The 14,067-nt window shown below is 37.0% G+C and overlaps 1 protein-coding gene across 4 annotated transcripts in view; it reads right to left on the bottom strand.

Annotated features, from left to right (window-relative positions):
* LOC148955677 (DDB1- and CUL4-associated factor 6-like) overlaps positions 1-14,067 on the bottom strand; it is a 102,458-nt gene that overhangs the window by 23,197 nt on the left and 65,194 nt on the right. For 3 of the 4 annotated variants that reach the window (XM_089103396.1, XM_089103403.1, XM_089103410.1), the window contains exon 9: positions 12,122-12,259. In XM_089103396.1, coding sequence (XP_088959522.1) covers positions 12,122-12,259 — 138 coding nt within the window. Of the gene's footprint in view, positions 1-5,151; positions 5,294-12,121; positions 12,260-14,067 lie in introns of all 4 variants that reach the window. The other variant, XM_089103416.1, reaches the window with a different exon arrangement.

The following is a 14,067-nucleotide window of genomic DNA, read 5'->3' as shown; positions in this document are numbered from 1 at the left end:
GTATGTATTGGAATAAAAACTTAAAATTAGTTTCTTCAAAATTAGTGTTCCAACGTTGAAGCCAAGTTTCGCGTCCAAGAGAAATCTGACTTGTCTACCCGTGAAAAGATCTGATGCCGCTTATGTTTATATATGCAAAAACGTTCTCTGGAGCACTCGCACCTCGGTCCGGGTTTTTATAATGGGTGAGATAGGGTATGATCATACTGCTAATTCTATAAACTGTGCTCCTTACTTACAGTTCGTTACCACGAACTGTTGATAACGAAGAAAATCCATTGGTTTAAAAAACAAGAAAAGTTGCTTGAACTACGATATTTTGCATCGACGGTGTCTTTTTTTCCGTTTTTTTTAAACCATGAAGTTGAGAAAAGACGGAAGTCACGAGCGAAATCTTAGGGAAGTTACAAAACCTCCTTTTTCAGGCCACCCCAATCCAACACGGAGCTGGACACGGATTGTGCATATAATCATTTTGTTGCCGTGTTCAACACGGGTTTGGGTCTTTTCAGAACCCGTTCAACCATGCTACACTGACGTGTTAAAATTTTGAATAACCCGTGTCCAAAATCCATGGAGCTCATAAGATGAAAACGCTTTAAAAATTGGCTGGGTTAAATCACACAGAGAACCTGAAAACGATTTTTGTCAAACCCACTCAAAACGCGCTTCAAACCCGGTACATGAAAAAACAACAAAAATAAAATGGCAAACAAAGAAAGGAGGTTCTATAAGATAATAAGATTACCCCTGTTGAATAAAGCAGAAAAATAAAGGAGACACATCAGCGCTACCCTTGCAAAAACGTCATTTCTCTATTCGACGAATAAAGAAATGACGAATAAAAATGTCATTTCTCTTGTTGTTAATAGAGAAGGACTATAATCTTCTTGTTAAGGTTCCAAATTCAATGGTGTACTTTTTACTTTTATTTGACGTCATATCTTTGGGTATTCGGACATTTTTAGAAATTTTACACTGGTACGGTGTCTGTGTTTACCGCGCATAATCGTGTACAAGCACATCTTTTTATTTTTCTAATTTCACACTGTACCACTTTTGATGTCCATTGGGTAGATATTACCCGTAGAATCTACGTTGAAAAGTTCTAATTTGATTTTTGGGTCTCTAAATCTTCCACAGTTATTTATTTGCTCATTCTCCACCCTAAAAATATTCCACATAAACCTTCGAAAGAGCTCTAAGGCTGAAAAAATAGTGGTAGTAATTTCTGTGTCTAAAATTTCTGCTTCAATTATTGACAAAGAAAATGTCCATGTGAAACGAAGTATGATGTTTAACATAATGCAGAGATAGTACAACAAAGATGAACCAATAAGCAACTTTTCTCGAAGAAAAATATTTTTCTTATCTCCTGAAAACAACCCCCAATCCATTTTTACGTCCCAAATTATTCCGTATATGCTTGATACAACTGAAAGAATTATCCATAGTATCTTAAGCACTGGAAGATGGTAGGCACCATACAACATGGAGAATACAATTACCGATATACCCGTGATGTATTTTAATGCATTTAATAAGTGTATCTGTTTACTATTTTCTTTTGTTGCTCTTCTACAGCACTGAATAAGCCTGATACTGGAAGGCCAGCTTAGTAAGACCATTTTTAACCACCAAATCTGGGCAAATATTGTAATACACGTCCACTTTTGTTTGTACCAATGCGTCTGAGAGTATAGAGCAATTATGTCTGCCGCGTCTCCAAAAACCAACGACAAGCTAGTTATTTGATCCGCCAGCCAAAAATCACAAAACCCAACATCAAAAAATGGGGCAAAAAATACACGAAATAAGTGCCATCGTAGCCATCGCTGGATAAACGTTAAATATGGGATAGGTATAAGGATAGTAAGAATTAATAGAATTGCTAGAAGCAAATGGAAGATGAAATGGGAAACACCTAAAGCTGGCGCAAAGAAAAAGCCGATGATGCTAAGCCACCATAATACCGCATTTATAGCTCCAAGCAAACAAAACTTTTTCCCCGAAAAAGCTGCTCTAGGTTTGATACCCAAGACCTGTATGTAGTTAATACTTCTTTTTCTCCATAGCAGAATATTAAGACCATTTAAAAATTGATGCAAAACAACAAAAAGAGGACCCCGATAGAGTTTTAATAGTATGTTCCAGTTAAAGATTTGATCATTTTGGCTTGCACTGGGACATCGGATTTTAATAGGAATTGGGAAAATGTTATACAAGGTTATTAATAGAACACTAAGAGCTATCATAACCAAAAACACACTAGGAATTAAGTATATTATCTTGTGTGTCTTTTGAGTATGGAAATATAACAATCGTTCCATTGCCGTATCTTTATCCTCGTTAAAAATTGATGCATAAAAATCTTCGATCTGTTTCATTAAGGGCACTATTTTGTTACAGGAGCGAAAATAAGCATTGTCGACGTTGTTTTCTCTCCACTTTTCACCATCAGTGCACTTCTCCTTGTGACTTTTCAACTGGTGATGATCAATCTTTTTCAAGATTTTACGAAATCCAACAAAATTTAACTTCTGATAGTTGTTCAGCATCATACAATCAACATAGAGCAGATGAAAATCATAACGTAGTGATTTCCTCTTTTCTAAAGCTGTCCTTGCTTCATTCCATTTTTGATGCCTCATTTTCTAACGTTTCTTTTTTGTCTATAAGTTCTTCTAGTTTTTCTTTAAAGAAATCGTTGACGGTTTTTAGTTCTTTTTCGCAATTGCAAAAAAACTGGTCTATTTCTGTCTGAATTTCAGTGTCTTTTAATTTATCTGACTTTTCAACTCTTCGGTTAAGGCTTCCATAGTCAAGGTATTTTTTTTTCCAATCGTGTCGCCAATTAGCTTGTAAATATTTTTCAAATGCCTGATGATCTTTTTTGGGCGTTTTTTTTTAAGTGTTAACCATTGATTATTCATGTCAAAATCAAACGGGGGTACACATTAATGTTCATATGATGTAAAAGCAAATACTATCATCTCTAAAAATTAGCCAACTTATTCCTTTATATAAAACAGCACAAGATGTCCAACGTGAGTTTACACCAATAATTTTAGAATTTGGGAAATTTAGAATGACACATTAAATAAATCGATATGGAATTTACGTATGACTATGCAAATTTGTGACTAAGGAGTATGATTAGGCCTGCTGTCTGTTGACTTTTTGTGTTGCTTGCCCCAGGTTCAGGAATTTTACGAAAACCAAATTTCAAATAAATAATCTATCGGTTATTATCACTCTCAAATTTTTGACTTTTTTTTAAATAAAGCAGAGGGTGTAGCTCAGTGTCGCCATTCGGGGGGGGGGGGAGGCGTGTCCCCCCTGATTTTTGAGGGGCCCAATTTTCCACTCTGAAGCTCTTTGTTTTTTATTCCTTTTCCAAATTTGTTGGTTGCTTTCGATTTATTCCTGAAAAACCAAAAACCAGGTAATTAGAAAACAGCAAATTGAAGACACTCAAAGATTTGCAGCGAAGCCACCCATTTGAAGAATATCTACTTTGGCATGGTTTTGTTGGGGCGAGTATAATGAGTGGACGTTTTTCAGGAGTACAGGCTCGTCTCCGGAAAAAGGCACAGCAAGCAGTGTACACTCACCGTCATTCCTATAGACCTAACCTTGTAATTGGCGATTGTATGAAGAAAATGCAAAGAATTTCGTCAGTATTTCCAGTTTGCAAACAGTTTATGGTTTTGTCTCCAACAACAACACTCGATACCATATGTTTGTGGAGGCCCCGAAAACTGCCAAACTGTCCGCTAACACTTGAAAGGACAGTTGTGACACGTTGGTCTTGCTGGTATACATCAGTGGCTAAAATGCTGGTAATAAATAACTGCATACTCGCAGTTCTGTCAATTATTCAAGAATCTTCTGACAGGGAGGAAGCGGCGTGTCTTAAGAATCAACTAGAGTCGTTTCCCTTTATATTGAGTTTTCATGTCATTCACAAAGTTCTTGCAGTGATCAAACCTCTTTCTGAACAACTGCAGGCCCCAGATCTGATCTTTTCAGACACCTGCATATTAACACCACAAAAAAAAAAAAAACTGAAGACAATGCGTGATGTCGAGTATTTTCTAATCCTATACGGAAAGTCTAAGGATATGGTGATTAGTGTCGAAGCTGATCTGTCGGAAACAAGCGCTCTTGATTCAACCATACCAACAGAGTCAGAACAAGTTTATAAGATATCCTGAAAATTTGGGGATTATTTGACGACATCAATACTTGTAAAGCACAGCACTGAATCTGAGGGCACAAGAACAGAGGAGAAAATGCAAAGAGAGTTCTATGAGGTTTTGGACATAATGGTAAACGAGTTTGAAGAGCGTTTTTCCTTCCATCTGCCAGTACTAGAAGCCACACGATGCTTTAAACCCAAATCTAAAGACCTCAGGAACACAGATTTAGGCCTACTTCTCCGGATCGCAACATACTTTGATAAGGCTGGCATCAATGTTATAGAGCTGAAGAGTCAAGCTTTGATAGCTCGTGCATATGTGTTGCAGCTTCCACAGAAACCAGCAAATGCTTTAGATCTTTTCAAAAGCCTAGGAGGATTGAAAGAAACTTTTCTGAGGTTCTTAAAGTTGTGAGGGTAGTCCTCACACTCCCACTCACAACATACGCAAATAAACAACTTTTCTCTGTGTTGGCATTTTTGAAGGATTACCTTCGGACAACAATGAACAACGAGCGACTTTCATCTTTGCTCCCTATGTTCTCTGAAAAAACTGCAACTTTCCGTTTTTAATTTGTTTAGTAAATGTTTCATCTTGTAACAATTTTTTGGTCCCTAACCAGGTTGCAAAAGGCAAAATCTAAATAAATAAACAACTTTGCAAAAGGCAAATAAAAAACATACGCAAATAAACAACTTTTCTCTGTGTTGGCATTTTTGAAGGATTACCTTCGGACAACAATGAACAACGAGCGACTTTCATCTTTGCTCCCTATGTTCTCTGAAAAAACTGCAACTTTCCGTTTTTAATTTGTGTAGTAAATGTTTCATCTTGTAACAATTTTTTGGTCCCCAACCAGGTTGCAAAAGGCAAAATCTAAATAAATTACGCTGCTTTGATGTCTATTCGAAGACTAATTTGAAGAGTAGTCTACAAGTAGAGTAATTACATTTTGAGTCTGGACGGGGCCCGAAATTGATCTTTGGCCTCCCTCTGAGGTTTTCTGAAATGGCACCACTGGTGTAGTTGGCAGTAAGTATACACAAATTGAATCTGAAATTTTCATTTCCACCATATCTTCATCATCATTCCTTGAAAATAAAATTAATCAGACCAAATTTAATTAATTTAAATGTTTTTTATATATTTTGTATTCAAACCTGTTCGTATTTTACAGGATATTGAAAATTAATAATTTTGCAGCAGGTAAAAAAAGAAAAGTCAGATTTAAATAAGAGGAAAATTTTTTTAATAAGTTAGTTTTTTACTAAAATCCGGGGTCCCATATTATTTCTGTGCTAAGCACAAGATTGATCACCGATTTTCTGTTATGAAATGGTTATAACCCATTCTCCAATGGTTTATGTGAAAACCAAGTAAAGGCTTGCAAAAACATCTGCAAGGCCTACTGTTATGAATCAGAGCCTAATTGGTCGGAGTATATTCCAATTACTTAACTGGTACTCAATAGCGTTATTTCATCAACCACAATTTTTCAACCATTTCAACTTATATTCGGTTGACAACCGATTTCCTATCTTGACTTAAAATTACTTCGATCACGACTGGATGACTTCGACAGCTACGAAGATTTTGCAGCTAGCCGAGTCCAACAGCTTTCTACCTCCATAGCGTTTGTCGCAAGGAAATAGAAAGATCAAGACAAGTTCAGGCCGAACAATATAATAAACACAACACAAAAATCCCAAGCTTGAAAGAGGAGACATTACCTATGTAAAGGGTCTGACATGCAAAGGGTTAAAATTAAAATTTCGTGGTCCATATATGATAATTTAAAGTAATAGAACCAAACCCTGCAACAGGAGTTTTCCTGTTGCAGGAATTACACAGAAAGAGTACCAGAAGAACTGTCAACATCAAACTCAATAAACCAGTCAAAGACCCCTCCGTATTTCAGGCGAAAACTCCGGAGTACTCCGACTATGTAACTAATGTAAAACCAGTCGCTAAAGAATCGGAAAGTACTGTAAATAATGTCGTGCATTTAAGTCAGCGTTTAAAAGAAATGTCTTTATATATAGACGCACCAGTAGTTCAGTGACAAATTTTAAGAAATATAGGTAACTCAAGCACCGCCTGCTTAGAGTCAAGAGGCCGAAATAGGGAACTGATGAAAAGGGGGAGAAGTCCGATAGCACTAATCCATCATTTGTGGCTGTAAACAAAGGAGATAGTCACTTTGACGTGATTAATACATCTACTGTCTCGTCGTAACATACTACTCCTGCAATTAATACTGTTCAGGAGGGTAGCGTTAATAATAATGTAGAGAAATTGTCAGTAGTACTGCCATTTCTCGAACCACAAGTTAGTACAGTAAACCCAAATAGGTCAAAACCGAGGCAATCTGCAGCAATAAAACCCCTAGGATTTTATTGAGAATGATATCTTGACGTCATTGCAGCATGGTAGGCCAATCAAACTGCAATAGTTGATATATCTATTCTAGTTTTGGTTTTGGATTTGGGTTTGTTGTGGTAGGCCTTAAAGAGGTGTTGTATTTGAGATAAAGCAAAGCACAAAATAAAAGCATAAGAAATACCTTAGATCTGTTAGATAATTTTTAATTTTCCGATTTCACGCAAAGAGTGGACAGAGGTGATGACTCCGGTGAAGGTCGAAATCGATTCAGATTCCCATATTTCAGCTCAAACCTGGACTGAATATTATTTTTCAAATTTGTCTAAGGTAAACTACTCTGTCCATTCTGACTTTAGTCGGGTTGCTCATAAATATTTGCCGCTTACAGTTTCATAGTATAACATTGTTACTGAGTCTATATCGTCTGTTGAAACTGCAGTTAAAAAACTGAAATCTTCATCTACTGACTGTGATGGAATTTCCGCGCTTCATCTGCAGCCAGATTGCGAACTCCTGAGTTCGCACCTTCAGTTGCTTTTTCAAATCTGTATAAGTTCGTCTCTGGTGCCTGATAGCTTTCTGTGCTTTACGGTAACTTCTATTCTCAAAAAAGGAAAATCCCCTCTTAATTGTTCTTCGTATCGATCTATTACGGTATCTTGCAAGCTGAGCAAAGTCTTAGAATATATTCTTCTTCCGCATCTTACTATTGGGGCTAATTTTGGAGAGAAGCAGTTTGGTTTTCAACCTGGGATTGAATACAATCATGCTCACCGAATTCTTTCGTCTCTTCTTGTAGATGCCTCGCGAAATAAACAAGGTATTCGCCTTATCGCTCTTGACATTCCGAAAGCTTTTGGTTCTGTTAACTATTTTCAGCCTTTTTACTCTCTTTTTACTAGAGGAATTAACCTTTCTGTAATTTTCTTTCTGACGTACTGGTACTCATCATCTTTTCTTAATGTTAAAGTTAATGGTTCAGTTTTTCAAAAAAAGATACCCTTCCGAAAAAAAGTCCGACAAGGAGGTGTTCTATCACCTAGCCTATTTAAAATTTGTGTTTCTCAAGTTTTGAATAATATACCTCCAACTTATTTTTATGGGTCACCTAACGTATCATATCTTGTATATGCTGATGGCCTTTCTAAATAAAGTAAAGATAGCCTTTCTAAATCTGTTAATTACATTTCTGAAGCATTTGTTCAGGTTGGTCTATATCTAAATATTGATAAACTTTCGGCTCTTCCCTTTCTTCACCTTCTTCTCTTGCATGCAATTCCTTTTCTGTCCCTTCTGTCCAATCTTTCAGGTGGCTGGGCAATAATATTATTAATAGTATAAGATCTTTCCGTTCCCGGCTAATTTCTGATTCCAGGTTGAAGATTCAGGTTGGTTACTTTAGGATTATTGCAAACAGAGGAAGTTTTAATCGTAAAGCCTAATGTAAATTACATTCGGTTTTTTGTAATCATTCAGTTCTATATCTTTCTGGTTTTTACCCTCTGTTAAAAAAGAAAGATATTTCTTCTTTGCGTGTCCAGTACTTTCGATTTTACAAAATCCCTTCTTTTTCTCCTTCCTTGGTACCGTAACAGGAAAATAATGTCAAAATTCGGATTGAATGATGTATTCGGGAAAGTTGCCATGTTGATCAGAAAGCTGTCAGATATAAATAAGAACCAACTACCGCCATTTAACGGTCTTGAGTGTATATTTTTTTCGTAGTTTGTGTTGTTTTTTTTCTCTCTTTCTTTTTTTCTCTTGAGTGTATATATTTATTTTTTTGTGAAATAACGAGCAAATTGTTCAAAATAGTCTAAAGGACAAATAAATATGCCTCTGAGGATGATATGACACTCCACACCACTCGGGCAACTGCTGTAAGTTTCGGAAGTTGCCCATTGTTTACTTATAGTATTCGTTTTTTTAGAATAGGGGGGGGGGGCATATATGATCCTGGGTCTCCTGAAAGGCTTAGGGTATTAAGGTAGAACTTTCACAGAAAAGTAAAGGGGATGTTAAGGAAAATCAAAGCAAATCTCAGGAAAGGCTAAGGGTATTAAGTTGAACTTTCAGGGTATGTTGAAGGGAATGTGTGGCAACCTGCCCCTATCCTTTTTTTTAGACCCCCCCCCCTAATAATGACCAAAATTTCGAGATAGGATTTTTCAGAATAGTCAAAAGGCCCAATATTTATGCTTTTGGGGATGAAATGACCCCCCCCCCCCCCACAATTTCTGGAACAGATGGTGTAAAGTATACAATTTACCAATTGTTTACAAATGGGATATACTATTGGGAAGGGGGGGGGAATATTTCACCCTGGGTAGTATCAGAAACGCCAAGGGTATTAAGGGGATGTTGAACTTCAACGTTAAATATCAATACACATAATACAGATATCATATTCAAAGAAATAACGTTGATATAGTAAATAGCAATGCGCCCATCCTTTTTTATTCTTCGGACTTCACTATATAAAATTTCCCACCTTTCACCACCTTTCAATGCCATTTGAACCCCTGGGAGCCGCAAAGCCTTCAATGTAATAGGATCAAAATGTTAGGATAGCCGTTCCAATTAAAACAGTTTAAAGGTAAAAAAAAACGTTCTTCCAAGGGCAACAGGGTCATTGCAGCAGCAGGAACAAGGGCTCAATGTTATGGAGTGAACTAATTCAATATCGATACATCTGCGATTTCGCTTCAGCTTCCTAGTGTGAGTTGATCAGAGTCAAAAAGAGACACAACTCTTTGAAGCCTTGGCGCCGCTTCGACGCCTCCTCAGCCCTTGGTTCTCCTATAGGCGAAACCAAATTTTCCTTACCAGGTGTTGCTTAGCATTTAGGTGACTACTATAGAAGAAACATTTGATTATAATAAAGAAGAAATAATTATTGAGCCACTCATTGTCTAAAGAATGTGAGCAAGGGATTTATAACTCAAGCTAAACTTTTCAAAAGCAGCATAACCGAACCAAGAATCAGTTGTGTGGCCAGAAGGAGGGGGGGGGGTGTGCGTCTAGGATCCCCAAAATCTCTCCTAAGAAAATCATGAAATTGATATACGGTACAAGTGCATTTTCGACGTAATACCTTAAATTAGGTTTTTTTTTCAACGCAACCACTGCCTTTCTATGACGAACAAATAGAAAATTCTGCGGATAAAGGATGACAAATTGCCAAAGATTGTCCTTCTCAGCCAACCTTTTAGGGCTAAACGGAAAGCAGGGCGCACTCAGTTGGGATGAGAGGATGTAGAGAGGGAAACTTTGAATAGATTGGGATAGAGAAGGAGCGTGCGTAGCTGTGCTGACCTCACGCGGCTTGGTGCTGCGGTGAGTTGTTAGTAGTAGTGGCAGTAGTAGAAATATACTTCTCACGACTTTTCAAATTCACTGAAATAGCAACAACAGGCGGATTTTACAAGATAAAAAGATAAAAGATAAAAAGATAAAAGACAAAAAAAAGATAACAGATAAAAAGATAAAACGATGAAAAGATAAAAAGCAGCATAGTGGAGGTCGCTATTAAGTCGGGAGTTAAGTGGGATTGTACAGCAAAGGCAATGATGGAACATCGAATCAAATGGGGAAGAAAAACTCTCCTAGATTTATTTAGCAGAAAAAATTAACTTTTTAGGAGGATTTGCCAGTTCAGGGTGCTAGAATAGACTTGAAAATTAATGTCAAGAAGACTAAATCGCTGAGACTAGGAATAAGTGAAGGTTAAGAGGTTATGTTGGCTAACCAGAAGATGAATCAAGTGGGCAGCTTCACTTACCTTGGTAATATTATTAGTAAAGACGGTAGGTGCCTTGAAGATGTTAAAAGTAGAATAGCCAAGGTCCATGTTTTTTTTAATTATTTTTTTTTTTACAGTTGAATAAAGTTCAAAAGAATATGAAGATAAGCCCTAGAGCCAATATTAGAATATTGGAAGATACAGTGATAACAGTGGTCAAGTATGGTACTGAAGCTCGGGCGCTCTGAAAAACGGAAGAGGAGTTGCTAGATGTTCTCCAGAGAAATTACCTACGGATTGTTTTGGAAACCCAACTAACTAACCGTATCTCAAAAAGTAAGCTGTACGAAAATGTGGTTCAATCCTGCTTTCTAGAGCTATGAGACAAAGGATGAGATGGCTAAGACAGGAACAGGGATGAAAGATTGCCTTTGTCGGTCAACCGTCTAAGGTCAATCGAAAAGTGAGCTGTCACCGAATTGGGTTGGAGGATGTCGCAAGGAAATATTTAAGAGAAATGGGAACTTCTTGGGAGGATGTAAAGAAGGAAGCTTCGAATAGACTGGAATAGAGGAGGAGCGTGAGTAATTGTGTTGGCCTCAAGCGGCTTAGTGCTGCAGCGAGTTCTTTGTAGTAGCAGTAGTTGTATTGTTTTATTTATGATATGTTCTACTATTTATATACCCAGCTTAAAGAGCTCTGTTTTTCCGTTGGCGGTTAATGTTTTTGTAGTTGCAGGAGAATCTTAATTTCAATGCTACCACAAATTCCTACTTAAAATTTGATTAACGGCTGCATATTTCGAAAGAGTAAATATTCTGATAAATGGGGGTGATATTTTCGTAAGATGTCACGCCATACTTAAAAACACTGTACCACGAAAGTAGCAAATAATGAAAGTGAATATCGTAGAATTTAGTTCTCCGCGAGGCAAAATCAAATGTTTCGTTCATAGAAACACGTAACGCTGCACAACACACAGTAAAAAAATTTTGTTTTCACCTATAGGAGAACTGAGACCTGAGGAGCCGACCAAAGGACTTAACATAGAGTTCAAAAAGCCTGTTTTTTTTCCGACACAATAGATACAACAAGCATACAGAAGTGCACATGTTTCCGTAACGTCCAAAATTCGTGAATGTCGATATTCAACGGTGAATGTCCAAAATACCTTTTTTTTTCTCCTTGGATTTAGTCAGCGTTACCAGTCAACTTTTTCAGCTTAATGCAAGAATTGATGATGACAGGTTAGGTTAGATAAGGTTTGGTTAAATTAGTTTTTAACCCATTTATGATATTTATAACCAAATTTAACCTAACCTAACTGAACCTAAATATATATAACCTAACCTTAACTGTTACCATCATAGCTTACGTAAGACTGAAAAAGCTGACTCGCAAAGCTAATCGAATCCAAGCAGAGAAAAAGGATTTTCGGGCCGACATTCACCGGTGAATGTCGACATTAACCAGGTTCCGGACATTCACGGTAACATACATACTAAAACGGTTTGGTTCACCCTTTAAAACACGGAAGGCAAAACTAGAGACGTTGAATAGGGTAGAAAGTTGTTTATTTGATTTTTTTAGGCGAGCTGAAATATTTCAAAGCAGCAACCGAACCGTTATGACCCAGGAATGCATAACAAAAAAAAAAGGTGAACCCTGACGAAAAGTGATAAAAACAACCTGTTTTTCACGGAAACGTAACTGGTTTAACAGCGTAAACAAATTATTTTTCATGGCTCTGCAAGTTACAAGAAACATCATTCAGTTTAATAATAAACAATTTTACCTAGCATTTCTATGTCCAATGTACTTCACAGTTGGTTTCGGACAAGAAACTTTACGAAAGCAACATTTTGCGCATTGTTTTCCATTGTAAGAGCAGCCTAAAAACTCATTTCCCGCAATTTTGGAAGCTTCATCATTTCTGAAAAATAAATAAGAGATAATCACTAAAAAGAAAAGAACAAAAGAGAGAGAAAAGAAATAGACTATATGAGCGAAAAACAATAAGAATTAGCATTAACTATGGCAAATTCATTTCAGAAGTGAATTTTGCGATGGTAAAATACCAAATTCATAATTTGAAGAAAAAAAACGGACCTTGGCAGAGACCACGAATAAAAATTAAGAGACCACGAAATAAAAGATCTGAACAACAACAGATCTTTGTGCTTCCAATATGACTACTTACACTGGATTCTAATCTACAATTTTGACAGTTTGGAATAGTTCTCTAACACAATTTTCTACGATTTGGTTATCTAGTCATGCAGATTAAGAATTGCATAAACCGGTCCATCTCCTCAGTCCCGTTATTTGCACCAAATGAACCCAAGAATTTACAATAAGTGTCCAATAGCAAATCAAGAAACCCTGGTATGATACACTGCTCCTCCTCCTACACATTTCCCAGAATCCTTCTAGCGAATGTAAGGTCACTGGTAAATACAATGCATAAACTTCAAATTAGTCTTAACAAAAACCAGATTGATATTGCTTGCCTTACCGAAACATGGTCTGCAACTGAAGACTTTTGCTCCATTCCAAATTATGACTCTCATTTTAAGCCCAGGATAGACAAAGATGGTATTTCTCTTTGTCATGGGGAAGGAGTGGCTTTTTTTTTCGTTGTACCCATCCTAAACGGATTATTTCATTTTATTAAAAAGGGAACAACACCAAAACAGAACTTCTATGGCTCTGGACCAGACCCAAAAACCTCCCAAAAGAAGCATCTTGCATGATTTTTTGTATTATTTATTACCCTCCTCGTAGTGGATTTAAGAAGGAGCTGCAACTTTATACTGACAGAATTCGTTGCAAGTATCCTTATGCTGCAATTTTATTACGTGGTGATTTTGACGAGCTAGACCAAAAGTGGCTTAGCTCTGCTCTTAGCCTTGATCAAGTGGTCAAGTCACCTACATGTGGTGATAAAACCCTAGACTTAATTTTTACCAACATTGAAGATTACTACTGTGTCCCCAAAATAGCCCCTTCATTAGGGGCAAGTGACCATTTAAGAATCTTTTGGACCCCTTTATCTTCCTTTCCCCCTAAGCGATTGATCAGTTATTTTTACAGGGCCATTACTGACGAGAAGGTTACGCATTTCAAAGTAAAACTTAGTTCCAAATCTTGGACCAATATCCTATATCCTACCAACGGGAATGGAAGGGCTTCTAAGTTTTCAGCGGAACTTTTCGAGTTATATTGTGACACCTTTCCAGTGAAAAAGGTTACTCGCAAATCTAACTGCAAACCATGGATAAATAAAAAATTTTGGTCTTAATAAATGAACATGATAAACTCTTTAAGAAAGGATTTTTCCAAGAATCTCGAAAACTTAGAAACGTGGTTGTTAGCGAAATCCGTAAAGCAAGAAAGGAGCATGGTGCTCACGTGCTCAATATGTTATTGTATTCAGACCCTAAGAAATTCCACAAAACTGTCCAAGATCTCATGGGAAAGGTCTCTTCAAAGTTTTTCTTAATGGACAGTAATGGTGACCCAGTAGGCGCAGATGTCATAAATAGTCATTTTGTTTTAATTTGTAAAATTCACCCGCCACTCCAACATATGCTGGCTAACAGTGCAGTGAGTGACATTCCTGATTGAAATACATCAGACCCAACTTAAACTCGAAACTCTTGACAGAAATAAGTCAGTATACCCAGGTGATATCCCTACCAAATTGATTGTGGAATGTGCCCAGTATTTAAGTGTACCTCT

This window comes from Artemia sp. Qi Xiang Cuo, chromosome 2, assembly GCF_049724085.1.
Source record: "Artemia sp. Qi Xiang Cuo chromosome 2, ASM4972408v1, whole genome shotgun sequence".
In the NCBI taxonomy this organism is placed as follows: Eukaryota; Metazoa; Arthropoda; class Branchiopoda; order Anostraca; family Artemiidae; genus Artemia; species Artemia sp. Qi Xiang Cuo.
The sequence above is the reverse complement of the archived record's forward strand: the minus strand, read 5'-3'. Positions and strand labels throughout refer to the sequence as shown.